This window comes from Lampris incognitus, chromosome 5 (genome assembly GCF_029633865.1).
Source record: "Lampris incognitus isolate fLamInc1 chromosome 5, fLamInc1.hap2, whole genome shotgun sequence".
In the NCBI taxonomy this organism is placed as follows: Eukaryota; Metazoa; Chordata; class Actinopteri; order Lampriformes; family Lampridae; genus Lampris; species Lampris incognitus.
In genome coordinates this window covers 66,639,649-66,653,303 of record NC_079215.1, presented here as the reverse complement: position 1 = coordinate 66,653,303, position 13,655 = coordinate 66,639,649, and the positions used below count along the sequence as shown (strand labels likewise).

The 13,655-nt window shown below is 36.4% G+C and overlaps 1 protein-coding gene across 1 annotated transcript in view; it reads left to right on the top strand.

Annotated features, from left to right (window-relative positions):
* The window catches only part of spcs3 (signal peptidase complex subunit 3), a 31,706-nt gene continuing 18,051 nt past the window's right edge, over window positions 1–13,655 (top strand). The window contains exon 1 of the mRNA XM_056280737.1: window positions 1–250. Within this exon, the coding sequence (XP_056136712.1) occupies window positions 108–250 (143 nt within the window). The 5' untranslated portion in view covers window positions 1–107. The remainder of the gene's footprint in view (window positions 251–13,655) is intronic.

Here is a 13,655-nt window from a genome sequence, read left to right as displayed (position 1 = left end):
GCTCGTTCTCTCTCACTTCCGTTCTCCGCTGCCGCTCGGTGATACAGAAGAGGGAATTAGAAAGTAAAGAAATTTGAACCACTTCCATCCTCGCCTGGTGTTTGAGGATGAATACGGTTTTATCGAGGGCCAATTCTCTGTTCGCCTTCTCCCTCAGCGTCATGGCGGCGCTGACGTTCGGCTGTTTCATCACGACAGCTTTCAAAGACAGAAGAGTTCCTGTGGACATCCATGTCTCCAGAGTCCTGCTGTGAGATATATACCTGCACATCACTAGCCTAGCAGTACTATCTATACCTGCACATCACTAGCCTAGCAGTACTATCTATACCTGCACATCACTAGCCTAGCAGTACTATCTATACCTGCACATCACTAGCCTAGCAATACTATCTATACCTGCACATCACTGGCCTAGCAATACTATCTATACCTGCACATCACTAGCCTAGCAATACTATCTATACCTGCACATCACTAGCCTAGCAATACTATCTATACCTGCACATCACTAGCCTAGCAGTACTATCTATACCTGCACATCACTAGCCTAGCAATACTATCTATACCTGCACATCACTAGCCTAGCAATACTATCTATACCTGCACATCACTAGCCTAGCAATACTATCTATACCTGCACATCACTAGCCTATCAGTACTATCTATACCTGCACATCACTAGCCTAGCAGTACTATCTATACCTGCACATCACTAGCCTAGCAGTACTATCTATACCTGCACATCACTAGCCTGGCAGTACTATCTATACCTGCACATCACTAGCCTGGCAATACTATCTATACCTGCACATCACTAGCCTAGCAGTACTATCTATACCTGCACATCACTAGCCTAGCAATACTATCTATACCTGCACATCACTAGCCCTCAGTACTATCTATACCTGCACATCACTAGCCTAGCAATACTATCTATACCTGCACATCACTAGCCTAGCAATACTATCTATACCTGCATATCACAAGCCCAGCAATACTATCTATACCTGTACATCACTAGCCCAGTAATACTATCTATACCTGTACATCACTAGCCCAGCAATAATATCTATACCTGCACGTCACTAGCCTAGCAGTACTATCTACACCTGCATATCACAAGCCCAGCAATACTATCTATACCTGCATATCACAAGCCCAGCAATACTATCTATACCTGTACATCACTAGCCCAGCAATACTATCTATACCTGCACATCACTAGCCTAGCAATACTATCTATACCTGCACATCACTAGCCTAGCAATACTATCTATACCTGCACATCACTAGCCTAGCAGTACTATCTATACCTGCACATCACTAGCCTAGCAATACTATCTATACCTGCACATCACTAGCCTAGCAATACTATCTATACCTGCACATCACTAGCCTAGCAGTATTATCTACACCTGCACATCACTAGCCTAGCAATACTATCTATACCTGCACATCACTAGCCTATCAGTACTATCTATACCTGCACATCACTAGCCTAGCAGTACTATCTATACCTGCACATCACTAGCCTAGCAGTACTATCTATACCTGCACATCACTAGCCCAGCAATACTATCTATACCTGCACATCACTAGCCTAGCAGTACTATCTATCTATACCTGCACATCACTAGCCTAGCAGTACTATCTATACCTGTACATCACTAGCCCAGCAGTACTGTCTATACCTGCACATCACTAGCCTAGCAGTACTATCTATACCCGCACATCACTAGCCTAGCAGTACTATCTATACCTGCACATCACTAGCCTAGCAGTACTATCTATACCTGTACATCACTAGCCTGGCAGTACTATCTATACCTGCACATCACTAGCCTGGCAATACTATCTATACCTGCACATCACTAGCCTAGCAATACTATCTATACCTGCACGTCACTAGCCTAGCAGTACTATCTATACCTGCACGTCACTAGCCCAGCAATACTATCTATACCTGCACATCACTAGCCCTCAGTACTATCTATACCTGCACATCACTAGCCTAGCAATACTATCTATACCTGCACATCACTAGCCTAGCAATACTATCTATACCTGCATATCACAAGCCCAGCAATACTATCTATACCTGTACATCACTAGCCCAGCAATACAATCTATACCTGTACATCACTAGCCCAGCAATAATATCTATACCTGCACGTCACTAGCCTAGCAGTACTATCTATACCTGCATATCACAAGCCCAGCAATACTATCTATACCTGCATATCACAAGCCCAGCAATACTATCTATACCTGTACATCACTAGCCCAGCAATACTATCTATACCTGCACATCACTAGCCTAGCAGTACTATCTATACCTGCATATCACAAGCCCAGCAGTATTATCTATACCTGCACATCACTAGCCTTGCAGTACTATCTATACCTGCACATCACTAGCCTAGCAGTACTATCTATACCTGCACATCACTAGCCCAGCAATACTATCTATACCTGCACATCACTAGCCTAGCAATACTATCTATACCTGCACATCACTAGCCCTCAGTACTATCTATACCTGCACATCACTAGCCTAGCAATACTATCTATACCTGCACATCACTAGCCCAGCAATACTATCTATACCTGCACATCACTAGTCTAGCAGTACTGTCTATACCTGTACATCACTAGCCCAGCAATACTATCTATACCTGCACATCACTAGCCTTGCAGTACTATCTATACCTGCACATCACTAGCCCAGCAATACTACCTATACCTGCACATCACTAGCCTAGCAATACTATCTATACCTGCACATCACTAGCCTAGCAGTACTATCTATACCTGCACATCACTAGCTTAGCAATACTATCTATACCTGCACATCACTAGCCTAGCAGTACTATCTATACCTGCACATCACTAGCTTAGCAATACTATCTATACCTGCACATCACTAGCTTAGCAATACTATCTATACCTGCACATCACTAGCCCAGCAATACTATCTATACCTGCACATCACTAGCCTAGCAATACTATCTATACCTGCACATCACTAGCCTAGCAGTACTATCTATACCTGCACATCACTAGCCTAGCAATACTATCTATACCTGCACATCACTAGCTTAGCAATACTATCTATACCTGCACATCACTAGCTTAGCAATACTATCTATACCTGCACATCACTAGCCCAGCAATACTATCTATACCTGCACATCACTAGCCTAGCAATACTATCTATACCTGCACATCACTAGCCTAGCAGTACTATCTATACAATCACATTTATTGAGCCAGTGTCTCCAGAGTCATGCTGGGAGACCACTTTTTTCATCATCAATACGATTTCTTTAGAAGATCACGTTCGGATGATCATAAATGTATATTTAGATGAGACCATGTAGAAGATGATAAATAGATGGACTGGGTACGTAGTATGTATGCTCCTCTAGTTGTGGACTTCTAAATATAGACAGTATTTTCCTTTGAGAGATAGTTCTTTTTCACAGTTGCTGCAAGTACCGCAGTAATGCATATAAATTGATAGCCACATAAACCATAAATCAGACATTACACTCTACTGCAGTAATACGGATGAACTAACAGATACATCCATCCATCCATTATCCAAACTGCTTATCCTGCTCTCAGGGTCATGGGGATGCTGGAGCCTATCCCAGCAGTCATTGGGCGGCAGGTGGGGAGACACCCTGGACAGGCCGCCAGTCCACCACACAGGACCGATACACACACACACAGACACACCTAGGGACAATTTAGTACGGCCGAGTCACCTGACCTACATGTGTTTGGACTGTGGGAGGAAACCGGAGCAGACACGGGGACAACATGCAAACTCCACACAGAGGATGACCCGGGAGGACCCCCAAGGTTGGACCACCCCGGGGCTCGAACCCAGGACCTCCTTGCTGTGAGGTGACCACGCTAACCACTGCGCCACCGTGCTGCCCTCTAACAGATACATTAGGAAGTAAATCAGATATTACAATGTACACATGTGACAGACATATTTACTTACTATGACTTACATAGTGGGTGGCACGGTGGCGCAGTGGTTAGCGTGGTCGCCTCACAGCAATAAGGTCCTGGGTTCGAGCCCCGGGGTAGTCCAACCTTGGGGATCATCCTCTGTGTGGAGTTTGCATGTTGTCCCTATGTCTGTGTGGGTTTCCTCCAGGTGCTCCGGTTTCCTCCCACAGTCCAAACACATGTAGGTCAGGTGAACCGGCCATACTACATTGTCCCTAGGTGTGAATGTGTGTGTCTGTGTGTGTGTGTGTGTCGCCCTGTGTGATGGCCTGGCCATCACACACCCTGTCCAGGCTATCTCCCCGCCTGCCACCCAGTGACTGCCGGGATAGGCTCCAGCATCCCCGTGACCCTGAGAGCAGGGTAAGCGGTTTGGATAGTGGATGGATGGACTTACATAGTAAGATACGATGTGTATGCATGAGGGGGACCGACACAGTATTAGGCAGGTGTTTGCTAATCAGTGTATTTTAATGCTGGGAATCATGGTATACATGCTATAAGTATATTTAAAAAATATAAATAAATTGTTTAATTTTTAGTCTATGGAATTATAGTTGACCCCAAAGACCAAATGTAGCTATAAAAAATGAATGTTTGGATAATGTGGAAGTGAAGTGCGTTCAGGGTCTTTATTAATTGCATTTTATTTAAGCACGCAGGTTGCTTAAGAACAAAATTCGTCTTTACAAGGACAACCTGGCGAGTTGTGGTTTGCCACTTGGACGGGAAGCAGAGATAAGAGTAAAAGAAAAAACAAGATGAACCTGTGTGAACGAAGACGTGAGTTCGAGCCAGCGTGAGGAACACATCAAAGTATAGTTAGGATTGTGAAGAAGAGAGGCGGTTTCCTCACACAGTCCAAACACATGTACGTCAGGTGAATCAGTCATACTAATAAAAAATGTCGGTTAATCTTTGTTTTAGGGGGTCGGAAATTACCTAGTAATTTCCTAGTAATAAGGTGGTAATTATCGCATAATTTCTTAGAAATAACGTTGAAATTACTTTGTAAATTGGATTAAGGTTAGGGAGGGTTAGGGTTAGCTGTAAAATTACCTGTAAAAACTAATAAGGTGATAATTATCGCATAATATCTTATAAATAAGGTTGAAATTACTTTGTAATTTGGGTTAAGGTTAGGGAGGGTTAGGGTTAGGGAGGGTTAAGGTTAGGGAGGGTTAGGGTTAGCTGTAAAATTACCTGTAAAAAGTACCACCTAGTAATAAGGTGATAATTATCGCATAATTTCTTAGAAATAAGGTTGAAATTACTTTGTAATTTGGTTTGAGGTCAGGGAGGGTTAGGGTTAGCTGTAAAATTACCTGTAAAAACTACCACCTTATTACCAGGAAATTACCTAGTTATTTCCTAGTAATAAGGTCATAATTATCGCATAATTTTTTAGAAATAAGGTTGAAATTACTTTGTAATTTGGGTTAAGGTTAGGGAGGGTTAGGGTTAGCTGTAAAATTACCTGTAAAAACTACCACCTAGTAATAAGGTGATAATTATAACATAATTTCTGAGAAATAAGGTTGAAATTACTTTGTAATTTGGGTTAAGGTTGGGGAGGGTTAGGGTTATCTGTAAAATTACCTGTAAAAACTACCACCTTATTACCAGGAAATTACCTAGTTATTTCCTAGTAATAAGGTCATAATTATCGCATAATTTCTTAGAAATAAGATTGAAATTACTTTGTAATTTGGGTTAAGGTTAGGGAGGGTCAGGGTTAGCTGTAAAATTACCTGTAAAACCTACCACCTTATAGTAATTTCCTAGTAATAAGGTGATAATTATCGCATAATTTCTCAGAAATAATGTTGAAATTACTTTTTAATTTGGGTTAAGGTTAGGGAGGGTTAGGGTTAGCTGTAAAATTACCTGTAAAAAGTACCACCTAGTAATAAGGTGATAATTATCGCATAATTTCTGAGAAATAAGGTTGAAATTACTTTGTAATTTGGGTTAGGGAGGGTTAGGGTTAGCTGTAAAATTACCTGTAAAAACTACCACCTTATTACCAGGAAATTACCCAGTTATTTCCTAGTAATAAGGTCATAATTATCGCATAATTTCTTAGAAATAAGATTGAAATTACTTTGTAATTTGGGTTAAGGTTAGGGAGGGTTAGGGTTAGCTGTAAAATTACCTGTAAAAAGTACCACCTAGTAATAAGGTGATAATTATCGCATAATTTCTGAGAAATAAGGTTGAAATTACTTTGTAATTTGGGTTAAGGTTAGGGAGGGTTAGGGTTAGCTGTAAAATTACCTGTAAAAACTACCACCTTATTACCAGGAAATTACCTAGTTATTTCCTAGTAATAAGGTCATAATTATCGCATAATTTCTTAGAAATAAGATTGAAATTACTTTGTAATTTGGGTTAAGGTTAGGGAGGGTTAGGGTTAGCTGTAAAATTACCTGTAAAAACTACCAGCTTATTACTAGGAAATTACCTAGTAATTTCTAGGTAATTTCCTAGTAATAAGGTCATAATTATCGCATAATCTCTTAGAAATAAGATTGAAATTATTTTGTAATTTGGGTTAAGGTTATGGAGGGTTAGGGTTAGGGAGGGTTAAGGTTAGGGAGGGTTAGGGTTAGCTGTACAATTATCTGTAAAAACTACCAGTTTATTACTATAATTTCCTAGTAATATGGTGATAATTATTGCATAATTTCTTAGAAATAAGGTTGAAATTACTTTGCAATTTGGGTTAAGGTTAGGGAGGGTTAGCTGTAAAATTACCTGTAAAAACTACCACCTAGTAATAAGGTGGTAATTATCACATAATTTCTTAGAAATAAGGTTGAAATTACTTTGTAATTTGGGTTAAGGTTAGGGAGGGTTAAGGTTAGGGAGGGTTAGGGTTAGCTGTAAAATTACCTGTAAAAAGTACCACCTAGTAATAAGGTGATAATTATCGCATAATTTCTGTGAAATAAGGTTGAAATTACTTTGTAATTTGGGTTAAGGTTAGGGAGGGTTAGGGTTAGCTGTAAAATTACCTGTAAAAACTACCACCTTATTACCAGGAAATTACCTAGTTATTTCCTAGTAATAAGGTCATAATTATCGCATAATTTCTTAGAAATAAGATTGAAATTACTTTGTAATTTGGGTTAAGGTTAGGGAGGGTTAGGGTTAGCTGTAAAATTACCTGTAAAACCTACCACCTTATAGTAATTTCCTAGTAATAAGGTGATAATTATCGCATAATTTCTCAGAAATAATGTTCAAATTACTTTTTAATTTGGGTTAAGGTTAGGGAGGGTTAGGGTTAGCTGTAAAATTACCTGTAAAAACTACCAGCTTATTACGAGGAAATTACCTAGTAATTTCTAGGTAATTTCCTAGTAATAAGGTGATAATTATCGCATAATTTCTTAGAAATAAGGTTGTAATTACTTTGTAATTTGGGTTAAGGTTAGGGAGGGTTAGGGTTAGGGAGGGTTAAGGTTAGGGAGGGTTAGGGTTAGCTGTACAATTATCTGTAAAAGCTACCAGCTTATTACTATAATTTCCTAGTAATATGGTGATAATTATTGCATAATTTCTTAGAAATAAGGTTGAAATTACTTTGCAATTTGGGTTAAGGTTAGGGAGGGTTAGCTGTAAAATTACCTTTAAAAACTACCACCTTATTACCAGGAAATTACCTAGTTATTTCCTAATTATAAGGTCATAATTATCGCATAATTTCTTAGAAATAAGATTGAAATTACTTTGTAATTTGGGTTAAGGTTAGGGAGGGTTAGGGTTAGCTGTAAAATTACCTGTAAAACCTACCACCTTATAGTAATTTCCTAGTAATAAGGTGATAATAATCGCATAATTTCTCAGAAATAATGTTGAAATTACTTTTTAATTTGGGTTAAGGTTAGGGAGGGTTAGGGTTAGCTGTAAAATTACCTGTAAAAAGTACCACCTAGTAATAAGGTGATAATTATCGCATAATTTCTGAGAAATAAGGTTGAAATTACTTTGTAATTTGGGTTAAGGTTAGGGAAGGTTAGGGTTAGCTGTAAAATTACCTGTAAAACCTACCACCTTATAGTAATTTCCTAGTAATAAGGTGATAATTATCGCATAATTTCTCAGAAATAATGTTGAAATTACTTTTTAATTTGGGTTAAGGTTAGGGAGGGTTAGGGTTAGGGAGGGTTAAGGTTAGGGAGGGTTAGGGTTAGCTGTACAATTATCTGTAAAAACTACCAACTTATTACTATAATTTCCTAGTAATATGGTGATAATTATTGCATAATTTCTTAGAAATAAGGTTGAAATTATTTTGCAATTTGGGTTAAGGTTAGGGAGGGTTAGCTGTAAAATTACCTGTAAAAACTACCACCTAGTAATAAGGTGGTAATTATCACATAATTTCTTAGAAATAAGGTTGAAATTACTTTGTAATTTGGGTTAAGGTTAGGGAGGGTTAAGGTTAGGGAGGGTTAAGGTTAGGGAGGGTTAGGGTTAGCTGTACAATTATCTGTAAAAACTACCAGCTTATTACTATAATTTCCTAGTAATATGGTGATGATTATTGCATAATTTCTTAGAAATAAGGTTGAAATTACTTTGCAATTTGGGTTAAGGTTAGGTAGCGTTAGCTGTAAAATTACCTGTAAAAAGTACCACCTAGTAATAAGGTGGTAATTATCACATAATTTCTTAGAAATAAGGTTGAAATTACTTTGTAATTTGGGTTAAGGTTAAGGAGGGTTAGGGTTAGCTGTAAAATAACCTGTAAAAACTAATAAGGTGATAATCATCGCATAATTTCTGAGAAATAAGGTTGAAATTACTTTGTAATTTGTGTTAAGGTTAGGGAGGGTTAAGGTTAGGTAGGGTTAGGGTTAGCTGTAAAATGACCTGTAAAAAGTACCACCTAGTAATAAGGTGATAATTATTGCATAATTTCTGAGAAATAAGGTTGAAATTACTTTGTAATTTGGGTTAAGGTTAGGGAGGGTTAGGGTTAGCTGTAAAATTACCTGTAAAAACTGCCACCTTATTACCAGGAAATTACCTAGTTATTTCCTAGTAATAAGGTGGTAATTTTTGGATAATTTCTTAGACATAAGGTTGAAATTACTTTGTAATTTGGGTTAAGGTTAGGGAGGGTTAGGGTTAGCTGTAAAATAACCTGTAAAAACTACCATCTAGTAATATGGTGATAATTATCGCATAATTTCTTAGAAATAAGGTTGAAATTACATTGTAATTTGGGTTAAGATTAGGGAGGGTTAGGGTTAGCTGTAAAATTACCTGTAAAAACTACCAGCTTATTACTAGGAAATTACCTAATAATTTCCTAGTAATAAGGTGATAATTATAACATAATTTCTTAGAAATAATGTTGAAATTACTTTGTAATTTGGGTTAAGGTTAGGGAGGGTTAGGGTTAGCTGTAAAATAACCTGTAAAAACTAATAAGGTGATAATTATCGCATAATTTATTAGAAATAAGGTTGTAATTACTTTGTAATTTGGGTTAGGGAGGGTTAGGGTTAGGGAGGGTTAAGGTTAGGGAGGGTTAGGGTTAGCTGTACAATTATCTGTAAAAACTACCAGTTTATTACTATAATTTCCTAGTAATATGGTGATAATTATTGCATAATTTCTTAGAAATAATGTTGAAATTACTTTGCAATTTGGGTTAAGGTTAGGGAGGGTTAGCTGTAAAATTACCTGTAAAAACTACCACCTAGTAATAAGGTGGTAATTATCACATAATTTCTTAGAAATAAGGTTGAAATTACTTTGTAATTTGGTTTAGGGAGGGTTAGGGTTAGCTGTACAATTATCTGTAAAAACTACCAGCTTATTACTAGGAAATTACCTAGTAATTTCTAGGTAATTTCCCAGTAATAAGGTGATAATTATCGCATAATTTCTTAGAAATAAGGTTGTAATTACTTTGTAATTTGGGTTAAGGTTAGGGTTAGGGAGGGTTAAGGTTAGGGAGGGTTAGGGTTAGCTGTACAATTATCTGTAAAAACTACCAGCTTATTACTAGGAAATTACCTAGTAATTTCTAGGTAATTTCCTAGTAATAAGGTGATAATTATCGCACAATTTCTTAGAAATAAAGTTGAAATTTCTTTGCAATTTGGGTTAAGGTTAGGGAGGGTTAGCTGTAAAATTACCTGTAAATCTACCACCTGGTAATAAGGTGATAATTAGCGCATAATTTCTTAGAAATAAGGTTGAAATTACTTTGTAATTTGGTTTAGGGAGGGTTAGGGTTAGCTGTAAAATTACCTGTAAAACCTACCACCTTATAGTAATTTCCTAGTAATAAGGTGATAATTATCGCATAATTTCTCAGAAATAATGTTGAAATTACTTTTTAATTTGGGTTAAGGTTAGGGAGGGTTAGGGTTAGCTGTAAAATTACCTGTAAAAAGTACCACCTAGTAATAAGGTGATAATTATCGCATAATTTCTGAGAAATAAGGTTGAAATTACTTTGTAATTTGGGTTAAGGTTAGGGAGGGTTAGGGTTAGCTGTAAAATTACCTGTAAAAACTACCACCTTATTACCAGGAAATTACCTAGTTAGTTCCTAGTAATAAGGTCATAATTATCGCATAATTTCTTAGAAATAAGGTTGTAATTACTTTGTAATTTGGGTTAAGGTTAGGGTTAGGGAGGGTTAAGGTTAGGGAGGGTTAGGGTTAGCTGTACAATTATCTGTAAAAACTACCTGTTTATTACTATAATTTCCTAGTAATATGGTGATAATTATTGCATAATTTCTTAGAAATAAGGTTGAAATTACTTTGCAATTTGGGTTAAGGTTAGGGAGGGTTAGCTGTAAAATTACCTGTAAAAACTACCACCTAGTAATAAGGTGGTAATTATCACATAATTTCTTAGAAATAAGGTTGAAATTACTTTGTAATTTGGGTTAAGGTTAGGGAGGGTTAGGGTTATCTGTAAAATAACCTGTAAAAACTAATAAGGTGATAATTATCGCATAATTTCTGAGAAATAAGGTTGAAATTACTTTGTAATTTGGGTTAAGGTTAGGGAGGGTTAAGGTTAGGGAGGGTTAGGGTTAGCTGTAAAATTACCTGTAAAAAGTACCACCTAGTAATAAGGTGATAATTATCGCATAATTTCTGAGAAATAAGGTTGAAATTACTTTTAATTTGGGTTAAGGTTAGGGAGGGTTAGGGTTAGCTGTAAAATTACCTGTAAAAACTACCACCTTATCACCAGGAAATTACCTAGTTATTTCCTAGTAATAAGGTCATAATTATCGCATAATTTCTTAGAAATAAGATTGAAATTACTTTGTAATTTGGGTTAAGGTTAGGGAGGGTTAGGGTTAGCTGTAGATACCTGTAAAAACTACCATCTTATTACTAGGAAATTACCTAGTAATTTCTAGGTAATTTCCTAGTAATGAGGTGATAATTATCGCATAATTTCTTAGAAATAAGGTTGAAATTTCTTTGCAATTTGGGTTAAGGTTAGGGAGGGTTAGCTGTAAAATTACCTGTAAATCTACCACCTGGTAATAAGGTGATAATTAGCGCATAATTTCTTAGAAATAAGGTTGAAATCACTTTGTAATTTGGGTTAGGGAGGGTTAGGGTTAGCTGTGAAATTACCTGTAAAAACTACCACCTAGTAATAAGGTGATAATTACCGCACAATTTCTTAGAAATAAGGTTGAAATTACATTGTAATTTGGGTTAAGGTTAGGGAGGGTTAGGGTTAGCTGTACAATTACCTGTAAAAACTACCACCTTATTACCAGGAAATTACCTAGTTATTTCCTAGTAATAAGGTGATAATTATTGCATAATTTCTTAGAAATAAGGTTGAAATTACTTTGCAATTTGGGTTAAGGTTAGGGAGGGTTCGCCGTAAAATTACCTGTAAAAACTACCACCTAGTAATAAGGTGATAATTATCACATAATTTCTTAGAAATAAGGTTGAAATTACTTTGTAATTTGGGTTAAGGTTAGGGAGGGTTAGGGTTAGCTGTAAAATAACCTGTAAAAACTAATAAGGTGATAATTATCGCATAATTTCTGAGAAATAAGGTTGAAATTACTTTGTAATTTGGGTTAACGTTAGGGAGGGTTAAGGTTAGGGAGGGTTAGGGTTAGCTGTAAAATTACCTGTAAAAAGTACCACCTAGTAATAAGGTGATAATTATCGCATAATTTCTGAGAAATAAGGTTGAAATTACTTTTAATTTGGGTTAATGTTAGGGAGGGTTAGGGTTAGCTGTAAAATTACCTGTAAAAACTACCACCTTATTACCAGGAAATTACCTAGTTATTTCCCAGTAATAAGGTCATAATTATCGCATAATTTCTTAGAAATAAGGTTGTAATTACTTTGTAATTTGGGTTAAGGTTAGGGTTAGGGAGGGTTAAGGTTAGGGAGGGTTAGGGTTAGCTGTACAATTATCTGTAAAAACTACCTGTTTATTACTATAATTTCCTAGTAATATGGTGATAATTATTGCATAATTTCTTAGAAATAAGGTTGAAATTACTTTGCAATTTGGGTTAAGGTTAGGGAGGGTTAGCTGTAAAATTACCTGTAAAAACTACCACCTAGTAATAAGGTGATAATTATCACATAATTTCTTAGAAATAAGGTTGAAATTACTTTGTAATTTGGGTTAAGGTTAGGGAGGGTTAAGGTTAGGGAGGGTTAGGGTTAGCTGTAAAATTACCTGTAAAAAGTACCACCTAGTAATAAGGTGATAATTATCGCATAATTTCTGAGAAATAAGGTTGAAATTACTTTTAATTTGGGTTAAGGTTAGGGAGGGTTAGGGTTAGCTGTAAAATTACCTGTAAAAACTACCACCTTATTACCAGGAAATTACCTAGTTATTTCCTAGTAATAAGGTCATAATTATCACATAATTTCTTAGAAATAAGGTTGAAATTACTTTGTAATTTGGGTTAAGTTTAGGGAGGGTTAGGGTTAGCTGTAAAATAACCTGTAAAAACTAATAAGGTGATAATTATGGCATAATTTCTGAGAAATAAGGTTGAAATTACTTTTTAATTTGGGTTAAAGTTAGGGAGGGTTAGGGTTAGCTGTAGAATTACCTGTAAAAACTACCAGCTTATTACTAGGAAATTACATAGTAATTTCTAGGTAATTTCCTAGTAATAAGGTGATAATTATCGCATAATTTCTTAGAAATAAGGTTGTAATTACTTTGTAATTTGGGTTAGGGAGGGTTAGGGTTAGGGAGGGTTAAGGTTAGGGAGGCTTAGGGTAAGCTGTACAATTATCTGTAAAAACTACCAGTTTATTACTATAATTTCCTAGTAATATGGTGATAATTATTGCATAATTTCTTAGAAATAAGGTTGAAATTACTTTGCAATTTGGGTTAAGGTTAGGGAGGGTTAGCTGTAAAATTACCTGTAAAAACTAATAAGGTGATAATTATCGCATAATTTCTGAGAAATAAGGTTGAAATTACTTTGTAATTTGGGTTAAGGTTAGGGAGGGTTAAGGTTAGGGAGGGTTAGGGTTAGCTGTAAAATTACCTGTAAAACGTACCACCTAGTAATAAGGTGATAATTATCGCATAATTTCTGAGAAATAAGGTTGAAATTACTTTTA